Here is a 17,938-nt window from a genome sequence, read left to right on the forward strand (position 1 = left end):
TTTTAACAAGTTGAAACAGTAACGATTTATTGTATTTACCTCTTCAAGTTTCTTTACCGCGTCTTGGGCATCTTTTCGGTGAATCAGTTCCTTGCCATCTTGCAGCACAGCAATCATATCATCAATGTAAGTATTTGCATCTGCCTCTTCTAATTCCATGCTGCTTGAGTGGAATATCTCGTTTCTGTATTGTCTCACCTGTTTCATTAATTTAATCAAATAAACAGTATAACTAAAAGTTACAACAGTTAATTAGAATAAATATCTAAACTTCTTAGCGATGCTATTCATCAAATAATATCGGCAAGCATCAAACATCACAGTTAATTATCTCGATATCATAGACTTTCTCCCGCTAAGTTATGCATTGCTTATTGCCATTAAAATCTCTGTTTTATATTTTTTAAGGTACGTATATAAACTATCAGGAATCACTATCACAGAATCACTGGCAACTCAATGATTACACCGAATAATGTGTTATAGGTTTTAACAGTTTTAATACTGACAAACATAATGAAGAATTCCTGACAATGAAAGGAAGGAACTATTGATACAAAGAATCACTTTTTACGAATCATGAATGTTAGTGGATTACAGTAAATTCAGTAACAAGAATCGCCTAAAGTCTAGTAAAATATCATAATTTTAAAACAGATGGAAATATTTGTACATAATTACTGAAGAAATATTAATATATGTATTAATGCACAGTTATTAAAACGAATATTTTATTGAGATAGTAGCCCAAAACTAAAAAGAAGTTCGAATGACTTTCCTCTTAGAACTGTTACTAGAGACAACGATTTGTTATATAAGGGATCATGTTTATTACATAGCATGTATAAAAAAGTTTTAATTCCTACACCATTTACATTTTTATATTTGGTGATTGCAAGAAAATCATGTCAGAATCCATGTACATTTTTACCAGTCTTGTGTAACAAAGCTAACGGAAATCATATTTGAATAAGCAGAAGTGTACACATGTACAATTATACCTTTGAAAATACATTAGCTCCAGCTAAATTATTCTGAATGTGATTATGAAAATACTTGTTGTTGATAATCACATGCAGTAATCCCGTGCAGTTGATGTCGGCTGCTGATGTCGTCCGGTCATATCCAGGGGCGTTGATGAAACATTTAGCTATACTCCACGGATCTCCAGTCCACTGCTGAGTTTGGGTGTTTTTCCAATAAGGAGCTGGTGGTGTGGACGCATGGTTAGTTATAATGGTGTCATAGATGGCGCCACATACGTTGTTTGGACAAGCAATTTTACTACTCGTATAGCAGCAGTTACAATTAGCTTGACCTAACGGACATTGATTCTTTCCTATTTTCACATGGTCGGGTTTGAGAGTTCTCAGATTGCACTGACCACATGTCACAGCCGACAGATTCTTTGTCTGTTTAATGTTATCTAAAATGTCTTTATGCTGTTGTTTGGCAACGTCGTCACAAAAAGGCGCAAGTCCTTCTTTTAAGTATCCTAAACCAAGTCCGGCCTTTACCCATTGTCTGTACTTTTCCTTCTCTAAATGAAGTTGATGTGACATCCCGATATTGAATAGGAACCTAAACAAAACAGATAATAGTTACTTACTAATTACAGCACGCACAGTATACAAGTATACGTATTTTTCCGGTCACGATTAATTAATGTACATGCATATACCAGCGCTGAAGCTATTTTCAATTATCGATCGGAAACCAGTTTGCAGCTCAATGTTACTGTTACGTTGACCTTTAAGCAACCGAGCTCAAAATCGATAGGGGTCATCCGTCATTCACGAACAACTACCTACCTAGGATGTTTTAGATTCCTGAGATGAAGCGTTCTTGAGTAATTGATCGGAAACCAATTTCCCTAGATATATTTGCTCAAGATAATTGCAGTGTAGACCTTCGGCAACCAACCTCAAAATTCATATGGGTCAATTGCCGGGAAGTTTGATATTCCTGTGCCGAAGCATTCTATAGTTATCGATCGGAAACCAGTTTTCATTTCAAGGTCATCGCAACCTTGACCTCTGAGCACAACCGACCTCCAAATCGACTGTGATCATTTGCCGGTCACGGCCTACCTGTGTACCAAATTTGAGGTTACTGCACCAAAGTCCTCATCAATTATCAATCAGAAACCGATGGAACGTACCGACAGTTTGACGAACTGTTCAGTTTCTAAATGCCGCCCTTCGGAGACATAAAACAGGTATAGCTGAAAAATAAATCATTCAGGAAATGCTTGGCAATATGCATATACCCACTCGATTTTGATGATGCGTACCAACTTGAAGGCTTTTTTTTTTACTTGGAAATGGAAATTGTAGATGTAGAGGTCACAAGTTAGTGTGACATAGAATAATCAAACACAGCAAATAAAAAAGGAGAGACATAACCGCCGCCGAATAGGTTTGTGTTGAGGAATGGCAAAGAAATATATCCGGCAAAAGGTTAAGGATGTTATTAAGAAGCAAATAATTTGAACTTAAAATAACAAGTCCTTAAAGGGAATTCCGGTAGCTTTTTATGCGCATCTTTCTGCGCAGCCGACACTTTCTATGGAAAATTGAAGTGAAGTCAACATTTGTTGAAACATGTGACAGACAATCTTTAATATGAGGATTCTTGAATAAAATAACTTTTTTTTTGATAATTTTTATCAGTAATCAAATGTTGATACTGGTTTATGTTGTATTGACATGAATCATGCCTGACATGTATTGTTAAGACAATATCCCCTTCCACATTATTTACTATTCAATTATAGAAAATTAAGAATTTTTAAACTTTTTTTTAACTTCCAGCAGATATACATGTAATCAATTTGGTCAGGTTCGCGCAATTTTTCGTCCGAACCGGTGTTTCATTCAAGTGGTCTTCACATAAAATTTAGCCTGGTGACCCATACTTTTTTGCCATTTTTATTTTCACAATACAATTGTTTATTCACAATGAAAACAGGAAAAAAATCTAGAAACAGTTTTTTTTCAAAATTTAATTAAATGTTCTTTACTATGAGTATTTTCCATTGAAAAAACTTCACAAAAGTGAATATGAAACTAGATTTTTTTCTATTTGTACGCATAATTGTAATGATATTGTATTACAAATATGACTATGATATGAAATACGTTTATAATAAAATATGTAAAAAGAATAAACCTTATTGTGCTGTCTTTATGCATACATACTTTTGTTGGTATTTATAAAAAAAGCAAAAAATCATGAAAATGTTGAAATATCGCTATCAGTTTTAGCAACAGTGGGTGTTTTCAAAACAATTTTTCACAAAAACAAGCCTGGTGACCATTGTTTTTATTTGTTCATTGTTTTCAGCACAAATATTCCTAACATAAATGTGAATTTGAAAAAATTCTATGAAAGAAATAAAACTATAGGAATTCTCCTTAAGGGAGCACAATCAAGTAAGAAATCTGGAACGTGGGTGGTGACTGGGGGTGGGGGTTTACAGCTCACATGTTGATAAGTATTCATGGAAGGTTTGAAAAATGATTGGTTAGGGGCGGTAACCGGGTGAGGGTACAAAACTTCACTTGTTTGTAATAAATATTGATGGAAAATCAGAAATGAAAAAAAAACAGAATGTTGGCGAGTAGGGTGCATGATCGGGGTGGTGGGGGTTACTGGGTTGAGGAGCTAGGTGGGGGAAGGGTACAATTTTGCATGTTGATGAATATTTATGGAAGGTTTACGATTTTAAAAAAAATGAAAAAAATGTGGGGTGGGGGTGGGGTGGGAGTGCGGAGGGGGAGTGGGGGTGACCAGGACCGTGGGGTGACCGGGTTTGGATACACAACTTCATATGTTGATAATAAATGTTCATGGAAAAAATGAAAAAAAATTAATGAAATTCTACCAATTGGTTAGTTTGTAATGTACAAATATGTTGATGTTTAAACGATTAAAGGACAATAACTCTGAAGTTACTAAAGAAATCCTGACGAAATTGAGAGTGCGCTACCACATGATATTGATCTAAATCCAGTTAAAGTTTCATAGTTCTAGGTCAAATATGTCACAAGTTAGAATCAGAAATCGCCATATTTATAGTACCCTATATAGTTAACATTAGAAACTACTAAGGGCCATAACTATGGTGTTGCTTGGGCAATCTGACTGAAACTTGACAGGCCGCATTTCCCTATAGTGTTGAATATGCATATGAAGTTTTATTTAAATATTCCATAGCACTTTCTAGATAGGGCTCGGACAGACGGACGGATGGAAAGACGGACGGAAGGACGGACGGACGCGCCAAAACTGTAAACCTCGGCCTTCGGCGAGGGATAACAAATCGGACATATTAGATCTATTTCTATCCCTATGTAATGGACAGAAGTGCGTGCCATGATAAGTGAAGAAGTACCACGTTTTTCCAGTGAATGACAAAAAAAATAGTCATTTGTTTCCAAACACTGGAAAAGTTCTGATTCAGACTAGTGTTTTTTCTTTACCCGCTAAAAGGGAACCTTTCCTTAAGATCGAGTTTTTGCACTCTTGGCTTATTACTAACGTTAAACTAAACAACAGACACTCTTATGTGACTTCAATGAGTTCAGCTAAACAATTTCTGGCACAACTATTCATATGGAATCTATTGTGATGTTACACACTCTATCTGAACAAATAATGATGCTACAGACCAAGCTTGATGAAGAACAATCAAGTGGTACATGAGAAGAAGTCGTTTAAAAATTTGTTTCTGTATTTAGCTCTTAGCGACCTCTAATAGTGGCCAAGCATCCTATTTGAACAGAATTGGGAGAGGATCTTATAGTGTAGCTAAGACCATGTTTGATGAAGATCCATCAAGTGATTAATGAGAAGAAGACGTATAGATGTTTAACTATTTTTAGCTCTAGCAGCTCCTCCAGAAGAGTGTTAGTGATGTTTGTAGCGTGCAAAATACAGAAACGTCTCTGATTCTTTAACATGTCAGGTGTAAAGCATTCACACGTGGGACTCATTACACAATGATTGTACTTTTGTAGTTGGAGGAATGAGAGCTCGAACTCACGACCCTTGGTTTCGTAGTCACCAGTGGACCAGTGCATCCGCTCCATATATTTGATACATTGACTAACCTATTTTGTTTAGTAAACATTGTAGTTCCACGTTACGTCACTTGAAACATTTAGACAATTAGGTTTTTATAATAGTAGCTTGATCTAGGGTGCTGTATTCGGCTTGTGTGGGTTATGCAAGATCGGATCACACAAGGGGCGCAATCACTGAATTGGCAAAAACTATGAGGGCCGAATACAACTGCACAATACAGGATCTACAATACAATTCGAATATGGTGTCTGCATGTTCGTATTAACTTTTGAAATACAAGCCGTGTAATAAATAATTTATATAGACATATTATAAAAGATTTTCGTAGTCTAAAATACAGCATGTTAATGCAATGACGAATCCCTAATTCAACTCCCAAAGGATACGGAAAAATATTCAATCTGAAATGACGTAATGATGGCGTCTCCGACGTTCCATGCGTCAAAAATGTTTTAGATTAAATAAGATACAACAAAATGGTCATTAAACATTATCTTAATCTTAATACATTCCGCTCGACAGGATTTTGCCATGCCAAGAACCCCTTTTGATCCATAAATAGAACATTGCACAAATTTGCGCCGATTCAGTTAAGAAAGGTCTTGTAACTTTTTTATTACTGCAGCTTTCGACTCGAGATAAAGAGCACCGTACCCGGCCTGGAGTATACTATTCTGCGGTAGTGTTCCATGTTGTACGTATAACTTGGGTTTTTCCCGAAAACGCGAACAGCTGGCAAAGAGTATGAGCTGTACCACACTTTTGTCTAAAAAGTGAGTTTTGACCGTATTTTCGTGAAATGAAGACAGATTTGACGCTCATCAATATCAGTGACTAGCATAATACTCAACAATTGTTTTATTTTGTTGTTTTCAAGGATTTCCAACGAAAATTTATTCTAAACAAACAACATCATTAAAATAAGAACATCCACACTGACAACTTTGTTGGAGAACATCCACACTCTTATTATTATTATTATTATTATCGTTTTACCAAATTTATATAGCACTCTTTTCAAACACCTGTACACGTTCAAAAGTGCTTTACAGATTAAATTGCAAAAAAAAAAAACAAATACGCATACAAAAATAATGCATTCTAAATTAACAAAAATCTTGAATATGAAACGTATAGATTAAACAAGATAAACATACAAACATAATTATTTAATAGTATTTAAGTGATCCTACGATAAAATACTGTTCTGCGCTGTTTAATGAAGAAAAAAAATCAATGTATCGGTCAGTTAACAAAATATTATACAAAGAAGTGAGTTTTTGGCAGGCTTTTGAAAGCAGCTAGCATGTCAGCTTCCCTGATCTTAACGGAAAGGGAGTTCCGAAGCTTTGGAGCTGTATATGAAAAGCTTCGATTGCCATACATCATGGTTTTAGTTTTTGACATAACCAGTGACAGCGTGTCTTGTGATCTCAGGTTTCTGACTGGTTTATAAACTTCTTTCATAACCCTAAATATAAGCAGGGGACTGATTGTGTCCGCCTTAGAAAGCGCGAGAGGAAAATTTGACTGAAGTGCGGTATATGTGGCGTAGCTTTAGCCGGAAACCCTGCTCTGTGAGAAACTAAGACAGTCACAGCGGAAAGAAAAACCAAAAATGTGAGGAGTGTGGAAAGGTGTATAAAATTAATACTGTCGAAATTTTAAGCCGTCGCATGAAATCACATAAAAAGGCTTAGAAGAATGTCTTTCCCGTATGATGCTTATGGTAGTTCTACAAGTTCGGATCCATCTTTTCTTCACTGATTTGAAATTTGATTTAACCCCGATTTTTTTTTTAAATTATAGAATAAACTTGTAAATTGCGGCAAATGTGAAATGATAATGTCATGTGCTTTTTCTGCTAGACAGAATGTTTTAACCTTATGCAAATTTTCGTAATAGGTGCCTATGGGAAAAAAATGTCCCCAACTCAGCTTTTAATGAAACTTCTTAGTCGGAAATATAAGCTACGGTCTTACATATGATTAAATCAAATGTGTAAGTCCATGTGTTTTTATGTTTGCTTTTAATTTTTAGATCAGTGGATTTCAAGCTGATTTAAAGACACTATTTAGAACTATTTAACATTCTAACAATTTTAATATCATGTTTTCTCTTTAGAAATATAATACTGTTGTCATTCTCAGAACTTTACTCATGTGGGTTGCCATTCAAGAAATGAATTCGAATCAAGGCTTTAGGCTATGTAATGATAATACATTGTATGCCTTACTTCCAGTGTATCTAATGTGCAGAACACCCTTAAGTAATAATGTCTTTTGTAGGTTAGATTGTATTTGATATTCAAAAGAGACTTCCATTTTTTTGACATAAGGTTTAAAATATCTTACAGTTATAATATTTAGTTAAAGTAATGAACTAACTAACCGTAGTTTATGCACGATGGATAGAGTTATAAACAAAATAACAGTATAATAACTATATCAATCCACTATTTGCTTTTAAAATTTGTGTGCAGGACTTTTATTCGAATTTATCTTGTTATCCTAATATACTGTCTTTCCTAAGAAAGCAGTCAATCTGAACTCCGTATGTCTAATGTTAGCCTGACATGTGCTACATGATTTGGCAGATCTATTTTAAATGGTCCTGCAAGCCTCGCGATAAAAGTTTTTAACTGCTGATTGTATGTATAGACATTTTTGTTGAACAACATAGTGACTGCCTAAGAGACATCTTTTAGGAAGCATAACTGCAAAAATGGTAATTAAAGAGTGTGGATGTTCTCCAACAAAGTCGTCAGTGTGGATGTTCTCATTTTAATAATGTTGTTTGTTTGGAATAAAATATTATTGAATATCCTTGAAAACAGCAAAATAAAACAACGATTGAGTATTATGCAAGTCACTGGTATTAAATGAGCTTAAAATCTGTCCTCATTTCACGAAAATACCGTTGAAACTCACTTTCTTAGACAAAAGTGTGGTACAGCGCATGCCCTCTTTGCCAACTGTTCGCGTTTTCGGGAAAAAACCAAGCTATACGTACAACATGGAACACTACCGCAGAACAGTATACTCCACCCCGGGTACGGTGCTCTTTATCTCGAGTCGAAAGCTGCAGTAATAAAAATGTTACAAGCCCTTTCTTACCTGAATCGGCGTAAATTTGTGTGAGGTCAGCTCATTTGCGTTGGTTTTTGATGACGTTGCATTCTTGGTTTCCCCACCGTGAATCATGTCTCTAAAAAGATCTCTTTGTTATTGCATGTTTTACGCAAGAGCATTAGTGCCATGTGTATGTTATTTAATAACTCGAAATTTTGAGTTACGTATCTCGAAATTTCGAGTTATTAAGTCGAGTAGCCCTACATGGTCATATGATTATGACCGAGCAGCGTTTGCTCATTACTATTTAAACCATGGAAGGATTTCGACCTAGTCTGAGTTCATGTGGCAAGAAAATATAGACATACCCTACATGAATGTGTAGTAATGCGTCTGACCAGGATAGGGTACCTGGATATATCTAGATTTTGAGGAGAGGTCATAGCAGGTGAACGGGAAGTATTCAAACTTAGAATACCGGTATTTCTCTATTTTGAACATATCTGGAAGGTTTTTGACCTAGTTCGAGCCCCTACCACCTGAACATACTATACGTGTAAATAAAGGTATATATCCTGGATAGAGTTTAAAATCTGGAGTAGCTCTAGAGGCTATGGGGTAGGTCATACATTGATGTATGGTAGTATATGTTCAAGTCGCTACATGTTGTGTACAATATATGGATGTGTAAATAGACGATTCCACTTCGAAGAGTTAAAAGTCGTCCATTATATTTTTGGCCTTTGACAGACGGACAGACGTCCAAATTTTGTGGATAAAAGGGCCAGATACGAAGTCAAAATTTCGTGTTTATAATTACTTAACTCAAAATTTCGACTTATTAACTCAAAATTTCGAGATACGTAACTCGAAAGTTCGACTTAGTAACTCGAAATTTCGAGTTAATAAATAACATACACCTGGCACTAATGTTCTTTCGTAATGTTTACATACAAAAATACTTGAAATCATATAGGGCATGCAGGTGATAAACATCTTTATGGTTTAAAAGATGCTTTCAACGATATATGCGGTACTTTTAACCTCATTTGCGGCCTTTTTAAATTTATATGCGGTGTTTTACCCGTACTTTTTGCGTATAAATTTAATGTATATGTGTGTCCTTGCACCTATACGTGCAGTACCTGCAACTGTATGTGAATTTCTTTTTAATTTGCATGCGGTAATATCAAATGCACATTCGGTGTTGTTGACTTTGTATGTGGCGCATTGTATTGTATATGCAGTGAATATATATTGTAGTACAATTCGGCTGTGTATATTAAGAAGCATCGAAACTAACCTTATTTGGGTAGTGGCTTTTTATGGCTTGTGTGTACTGCTAGGTGCTTTGTCGTAATTTGTCTGGTAAATCGTAGTGGTGATTAGTTCGTATAAATTCTCTCTACTTATATATTAATTGATAGTGCGAACTTGGATCCTCGCGGATGTCACGTATGGAAAAGTGAACTGTTCTAAATTTTATCATATCCCTTAATGCAAACTATCTCTATAAATTCAGTGTATCCTTGTGATCTAGTTAACGTTCGGAGAGAGAGAGAGAGAGAGAGAGAGTATGGCTTTTCTGGTCTCAGTCAGTTATAAAGACTAAAATGTCATTGCTGATTTATGAGAAATGATAACAGAGATCTGAGTATATATACCAATGTGGAACCAGTGCGACTATACGGTGCCTACGGTGCCCGAAAAGTGACATGAGAGACTTTTTATTATTTCGATTTTTAGAAATAACATTTCGTAAAAATGAATTTTTATTTCATAAAAACGAAATGTCATTTCATAAAACCTAAATTTCATTTCGTAAAAAACGAAATGTTATTTCATTAAAACGAAATATTATTTCGTAAAAGCGAAATGTATTTCGTAGAAACGAAATCTTATTTCGTGAAAACGAAATCTTATTACGTGAAAATGAAATCTTATTTCGTGAAAACGAAATGTTATGTCACAAAAACGAAACCTTATTTCGTTAAAACTAAATGTATTTCGTTAAAACGAAATCTTATTTCGTAGAACCGACATTTTATTTCGTATAAACGACATCTTATTTCGTGAAAACGAAATATATTTCATAAAAAAAACGAATTATATTCGTTAAAACGAACTGTTATTTTCTAAAAACGAAATGTTACTTCGTAAAAACGAAATCTTATTTTTTTAGAAGGAAATGTTTTTCGTAAAAACGAAATGTAATTTGTAAAAACGAAATGTATGTCGTAAAAACGAAATGTAATTCGTAAAAACGAAATCCTATTCCGTAAAAACAAAACCTTGTTTGGTAAAAACGAAATGAAAAAAGTTTCACACGTCATTTTACGGGGACTGTACGAATATGTAGTACAATATGGGTGTGCATATTTAGCAGCATCGAATCTAACCTTATTGGGTTATATTAGTGGACTTGTTGCAGCATATGCACGCTTTTTTGTACTGCTAGTCGCTTTGCCGTAAATTGTGTGGTGTCAATCAATTTTTTAACAGTGTATTCAAGAAAACGGAAGTGACGTTACGTCTTTGACATGCGCCAGGCACAACGTCCCATGTCTGTAACATAGTAGAGCACTATTCTTTATATGGTTCTTTTAATTGCATATGTTGTATTTTTGTATTTATATATCCGGTGCTTTCAACTGTGTAATTGTGCGATTAACTTTAATATGAAATTAGGTGCTACCTAAAAGACAGAACTCCCTTGAAAAATCATCAATGCCCCATAAAAAAATAAAGGAGTGGTGTTGTTGCAGTGGCTGCAAATATCTGGAATTATGGATCCGTTTTAGGAAGTTTATTTTCTAATAGATCTATTACAATTATTTGTATGAATGATAATTCATGGTTTCTGAATGCAATATAAGTTTGTTATGCCTTAGACTGCATTAAGATTAAATCTTGACATGTAAAAACTCGACAAATATTCTAAACAAAAGAAAGTTCGGTATAGATTTACATCTGCACCAAGAGGAAGAGAAAAACGATTTTGAATAATTTCTGTTGTTCATATCAAAATGTACTGCATCAGCAATTTTACATAAATTATTATCATTGAAACCAGTCACAAATGATAACTGCTTCAAATTGAAAGCTTGGACTGTGAAATTTTTAAACCGAACAGAATTTCATTAGGCTGAGAAATTATGTCTCTTTTCGTGAGAATGTTTGGAAATGAGGACATAATGTGAAAAGTTTTTGTTCCAATTCCAAAGATAGAGATCACAATGGCAGTACATGCGCACTATTTGTGCTATTTTTTCTCTTTTAAATTTTAAAAACTTTACAATTTTTCTCCAAGATGCATATACACATTTCTGATATTTATCAGTGTTATCTTATGAAAAACACCCTTGTAAACTAGGTCACATGTGTTCGGCAATGCTCATTACTTTTGAAATAAAGTTGCTCTTATAATTGTACATACTGTTGTTCAACCATAAGGATGTATGAATCGCAGATACACTTGAAATAACCGCAGATACACTTGAAATAACCTGCAGATACAGTTGAAATAACCCGCAGATACAGTTGAAAGTACCGAATATGAAAATCGAACCACAATGAAAATATAACTATTAAATGAAGTTGAAACAGTCGCATATACCGTTTAATGCACCGCATACACAATAAATAAAACACCCATATAAGTTGAGATCATTGCATATGCAACTATAAAGCCCACCATATGAAAATCAGTCCATATACATTAATTTTGCAAGTTACCGCTTATACAATAGAATGCATATCATATAACCACGCCGTACCTACAAGGTAAAAGCACAGTACATACAGTTAACGGTAGCGCATATTAAAGTAGCATATACCTCACAATCAGATGAAAGCATCGCATATACATCTGAAAGGACTGTATATAAAGTTATAAACACTACATATACTGATGAAAGCACCACATATAAAGTGTTAAGCGCATCAAATATATGCATAAGCAATGCATAGATAAGTAGAGAAGACAGCTTTATCGTTTTATAAGGCAATTATGCCACTAAACCTTTGTACTTTGCGCGATCAATAAATTTATTTTATACAAATATCGTTATTTCTTGTGCTAAGTATGTTTTAACTTCGAATTTTATACTGTTTTGTACGACTTCCGTATAATTCTTGACATATGACACAATTCAGTAGCCTGGAGCAGTGGCACTTCATTGAAAGCGACAATTATGGCGTACCATTTGGGTCGAAAGTTTCCAGATACCACAGGTAGTAATAAAATTAGACCTGTTGGTATATATTGAAAATGTACCCGCGGGTATAAAAGTTGTACCTGCGGTTATAATTTTGTACCTGCGGGTATAAAAATTGTACCTCCGGATATAATTTTATACCTGCAGGTATACTGCGGGTAAAATTATACCCATATGTATAAAAATTGTACCTGCAGGTATAACAATTACACCCGCGGGTATAATAATTGTACCTGCGGGTATAATTTATACCTGCGGGTATAATTTTATACCTGCAGGTGTAATTTATACCCGCAGGCATAATTTTATACCCGCAGGTATAAAAATTGTACCTGCGGGTATAATTTTACACCCGCGGATTTTACACCAGCGGGTATATTTTTATACCTGCGGGTATAATTTTATACCTGCTGGTGTAATTTATACCCGCAGGCATAATTTTATACCCGCGGGTATAATTTTATACCTGCAGGTATAAAATTATACCCGCAGGTATAAAAATTGTACCTGCGGGTATAATTTTACACCCGCGGATTTTACACCAGCGGGTATATTTTTATACCCGCGGGTATAATTTTATACCCACAGGTATAAAAATATACCCGAGGGTATAAAAATATACCCGTTGGTGTAAAATTATATCTGTGGGTATAAAATTATACCCGCGGGAACATTTTTTATACCTGCGGGTATAAAATTATACTGTAAAGATTATTTTTATTTGTTTAACTTGTCAAATAAGGTCAGAAGTACATTAGCGGACATGTAACAAGTACATCCTGTCAAGTTGATATATGATGCATTTTTGTAATTGTTTATTATATCAAACCCACACGTTTTATACGTCAAATTGTCAGACAGTGCATGTTAGAGAATTGCTATATACTGCTGTTTTAGATATCTCGGAGTTCAGAGAAGGGTCTAGAACAGATCAGGTGAGACCTAGGAAATGGGTCTCGTAGATATTAAGTTAGGATTTAAATGTGACACTTGTTAAGACTTAAGAAGTTACAAAATGAATTATGAAAGTTATGTACGAAATATTCTACTGTGTAAATAAACATCAAAAACGTTCAGACTCGTGTTGTATTACGTTACACAAGTTCATAAATTTTTGGTGCCGCAGACAGGATGTCGAATATCAAAATGGGTTGTGCGACATTACCAAGCGAAGTACTACTGCCAACGACGACACGCTGCCAAGCCGAAAGAAGAGAAACTGTGAGTTGCCATTTTACCTATCTTCTAGTGCAATTTTGCAAGCTAGTCTTTTATTAAATTTTTGTTTCTATTTTTGAACAAAATTTCAAGGTAAATTTATTTTGATCAATTGTTAGACACGAAAAGAAATTCAAATTTATAAAATGATAAAACCTAACTCATAATATACAAAACTCTTGAAAAAAGAGTAAAATAAATAGAAAAAGAAAACGTAAAAATGTAAGGAACGATGCATTGAGGAAAATACTTAGAAGACTGAATTAAGAAATGCAATTGTAAAAAGATTTGTTTTTCGAAAATTTTACTTGTCATATTATGTTTATTTTACTTGTTCCATATGATATTTGTTTCCCTTATGGCCACATTTAAACAGTTCTGAGCATTCCCGCATTGACAAATTGTTTAAATGAAGGAAGATGGATTGTCCCATGAAACTTGTGTATAGTCATAGATATGTGCAAAATGAGTTGTAAATTATCTGTTATGGTATATGGGTAACATTTTATCAAAAATATATATGTGAATGTTTAAGAAACAGCTGAAAAAGCTAGTTACTAGTAGCTAGTTAAATACGTGGAATTCGTGTTTAAGATGTTTTATGCATGAGAATGCATTGTTGGGTTAAAGTGTCATTGCTGAATAAATGTGTACATGGTTATCGTACTAAAATATGGTTATTCAGGTCTCAGTAAATTAAAAGGCTGGTCTGGTCTGTTGTGCTGGAAATATTTTGAAGCCTCATATGGCACAAGAATATGTTTATTATGCAAAAATGACTTGATATTGTCGCTGGAACATGTGGATTCCAGTAAGGTTGAATTTATATATATTGTGAGATACTAAGAGTTACTTAATATTGTCTTTGTGAGACTGGAAGTTGAGATCCCAGTTGTTTTGTAAGATGTATACTATTATACAGACACAGATACTGTCTTCCGAAATCTTTAGTCGGAGTCTTACTATCTTAGCGTGGAATCGATGCATATATTGCATTATGAGGTACGTGTGTGTACCGGATATCTTAAGTACAACAGCTTTTTGTTTTATGAGACCTGATGTAGTATTTTTGTCAAAGAGTTGCAAAAACAGTCGAACGTGCTGTTACTTTTTCATGTTACCCTTCATGATTTTCATGCAGAGAATTTTGTCGGAAAATTTATTTTTCTCGCGAACGACATAATATTTCTGTTGAATCATCTAGAAAGGTTACATTGTGTAAAAAAAATCATGGAAGAAATCCTTATCAGTTATTCTGTTTATATATTGGTGTTGGTTTTGTATGTATGTCTTTTTGTATTTGGAAATGACTAAATGCTTTATTTTGTAAAGTTTTTGTAGCTTTCATATGTATTCTTAAATATCATATCTTTACATTTTTTATGTTAAGAACATATTTTGTTTTTTGTTAGGAACATATTTTGGCTGATTTCTTTATTCTTCGAATAATATAAAACGAAGGACATAGCTTGTCAAAAGTTCAAAGAAGTAATGTTCTCGGTAACATAACGGTTTATTCGAAGTACAGATACCACTTATGAAAAGAAAGTACGAACTGTTTGAAATGAAAAACGAACTGTCTGAAATAAAATACCGACAAACTGTCAAATTAACCTGGGAAAAAGTGTATTCTAAGTCAACTTATAAGTCTTGTCATATTGTGGACTGTCATTATATAATAGCCAAAGGAAGACTCATTACATGTAACTGTTACATATTGGGAATACCTGTCAAAACGAAATGAAGACATTTGCATTTGTGTACTAGTATTATAACAATTTGTAAACATGCAGTCTTGATTTTATCTGTCATTTATGACAAATGGGAACAATATAATAACATAAAGTATTTTCGGTGGTCATCTGAAATATTAGAAATTACGTTAATGAAACAGTAATATTATATTATTACATTTCAGAAGTTAGCAAATGAAGTTAGATTGATGAACATCATTAACTGGGAGAGTACAATACAACGTTATAACAAAACATGGCCGATGACGGGAGATCCTTAGCTACAGAGATCGATGGTGATGCGTTGAACGGTTACGCTGTAGAAGAATGCCGAAAGCAAAGGACAAATGTATAGAAGGATGGCGAAACCACGAAACCAAGCGACAATGGCGAAGTGGACTGACAAGCTATGAGCCTGTGGAGTTTGGCGAAGAAGATGGTCCAGCTGGAGAATTTTATTGGTTTTGTGAAATATGGATGTAACACGGGTTAAAGAAAAGGTCTTGGAGGAAGAAAGGAGAAGTGCCACTACAAAGGCCGATATAAAATAAAAAGACTTTCTATGAATTGTGAAAATTGTTTAGTTTAAAATTCTATTCTCCTTTGTTCTTGTTTACATTAATTGCATAAATGACTTAAGATATTTTTCTTTAACACTGTTCTTTCTTTAATATCGTTCCTTCAGATAGTATTCTAATGTTCTTGATCATATTAAATATCATTCTACATGTGATCTTGTAAGACGAGAGATAGTACTTCAAGTCTGAAAAAATTAAATTTGCAATTCAATTTTTTTTCTTAAGGGTTACGAGTGTAAAATAATCAAAGATTATTTTATTTGTTTAACTTGTCAAATAAGGTCAGAAGTACATTAGCGGACATATAACAAGTACATCCTGTCAAGTTGATATATGATGCATTTTTGTAATTGTTTATTATATCAAACCCACACGTTTTATACGTCAAATCGTCAGACAGTGCATGTTAGAGAATTGCTATATATTGCTGTTTTAGATATCTCGGAGTTCAGAGAAGGGTCTAGAACAGATCAGGTGAGACCTAGGAAATAGGTCTCGTAGATATTAAGTTAGGTTTTAAATATGACACTTTTTAAGACTTAAGAAGTTACAAAATGAATTATGAAAGTTATGTACGAAATATTCTACTGTGTAAATAAACATCAAAAACGTTCAGACTCGTGTTGTGTTACGTTACAATACCTGCGGGTGTAAATTATACCTGCAGGTATAAAATTATACCCGCAGGTACAATTATTATACCCGCGGGTATACCTGTGGGTATAATTTGTACCTGCGGGTATATTTTTATACCCGCAGGTATAAAATTATACCCGCAGGTACAATTATTATACCCGCGGGTATAATTTTTATACCTGCAGGTACAATTTTTATACTTGTGGGTATAATTTTGTACCTGCGGGTATAATTTTATACCCGCAGGTATATAAATATACCCGCGGGTATAAAAATTATACCTGCAGGTATAAAATTATACCCGCAGGTATAATTTTATTACTTCCTGTGGTTTCTGGAAATTTTACCCAAATGGTACGCCATAGACAATGTCTATTTTAGATTTCATTTCTTTACCGCTGGTTTCAAGTATTCATTTCAACCTTTAAAGATAAGCTAAAAATATCGATCCATCAAATACCTTGTGCACTGAAATATATCTTTATTGTGACATTCAAAGTGTTAAAACGGATAAGTGTATATGAAATGTTATAATGATCTTTGTTCGTGAAACTGAATAAAACAGTACTTATGAAATCAAAATAATCAAAGTCACTTTAACAGACAACTGAGTTCAAGAATAAAAATGTCTGATCATACACTATGCATTAAAGTTTGAACTTGTGTTTAACCATAACAAAAATCGTATTTCTTTATTAAAACTTCATAACTCTGACAGGTATCGGCCATGTTACCTAATCACGCTCACTTCCGAAAGATTTATCTAAATCGGACCACTATCGACGAAATTTAAGAAAATTACCTTTCCCGTTAAGGAGGATCCTTGTTTCGGTTTCAGAAAATACCGAAATATTAATTTAGCAGTTTTATGTGTCAAATATTCAACATTCTATAAGTTATTTGTATACCTATTTATATCACATGAACATTTGTATCATAAGACAATTAAGGTTATTTGTACTCACCTAAATATACCGCGTTATATGCTTATTCCTCTCTTCGGCCATGTTTGTCTTGATACTATTTACGCAAGCGTTGAGGTCTCACTGCGCATGTCAAGATTAACATGTCAAGTGGTTTAATCATATCAATTACAGACAGCGTAAACATGTTAAATAAGATGTGTCATTGGTGTAAAACATATCTGACAACTGAATATTTATATAAAGGAACACAATATTTTAAGAAAACCGAGTTAATGACCATTGCCATTGTTAACCAGATCCATCTTGATATTGAACACGGTAGGGGGAACCCCCTCATTTTAGGGGGTCAGTGAGCTTTCTCCCTGGAAAAATTTTAAATACAGGTATGGGATAGTGGCCTCTGGTGCATTTTTGTCTTAATTTTAAGATATGGGTTCCCCCTCATTTAAGTGGGGCCAGTGGGACTCTCTC

General features: G+C 34.1%; 1 protein-coding gene across 1 annotated transcript in view; it reads right to left on the minus strand.

Moving 5' to 3' along the window:
- LOC123522859 (uncharacterized) overlaps window positions 1-17,579 on the minus strand; it is a 57,844-nt gene extending 40,265 nt beyond the window's left edge. Inside the window, exons 1-3 of the mRNA XM_053549076.1 lie at window positions 17,507-17,579; window positions 1,002-1,581; window positions 40-198 (exon numbers count right to left, since the gene is read on the minus strand). Coding sequence (XP_053405051.1) covers window positions 40-198; window positions 1,002-1,562 — 720 coding nt within the window. The 5' untranslated portion in view covers window positions 1,563-1,581; window positions 17,507-17,579. The remainder of the gene's footprint in view (window positions 1-39; window positions 199-1,001; window positions 1,582-17,506) is intronic.
- Window positions 17,580-17,938: the final 359 nt, after the last annotated feature.

The sequence above is a fragment of the Mercenaria mercenaria genome, chromosome 8 (genome assembly GCF_021730395.1).
Source record: "Mercenaria mercenaria strain notata chromosome 8, MADL_Memer_1, whole genome shotgun sequence".
In the NCBI taxonomy this organism is placed as follows: Eukaryota; Metazoa; Mollusca; class Bivalvia; order Venerida; family Veneridae; genus Mercenaria; species Mercenaria mercenaria.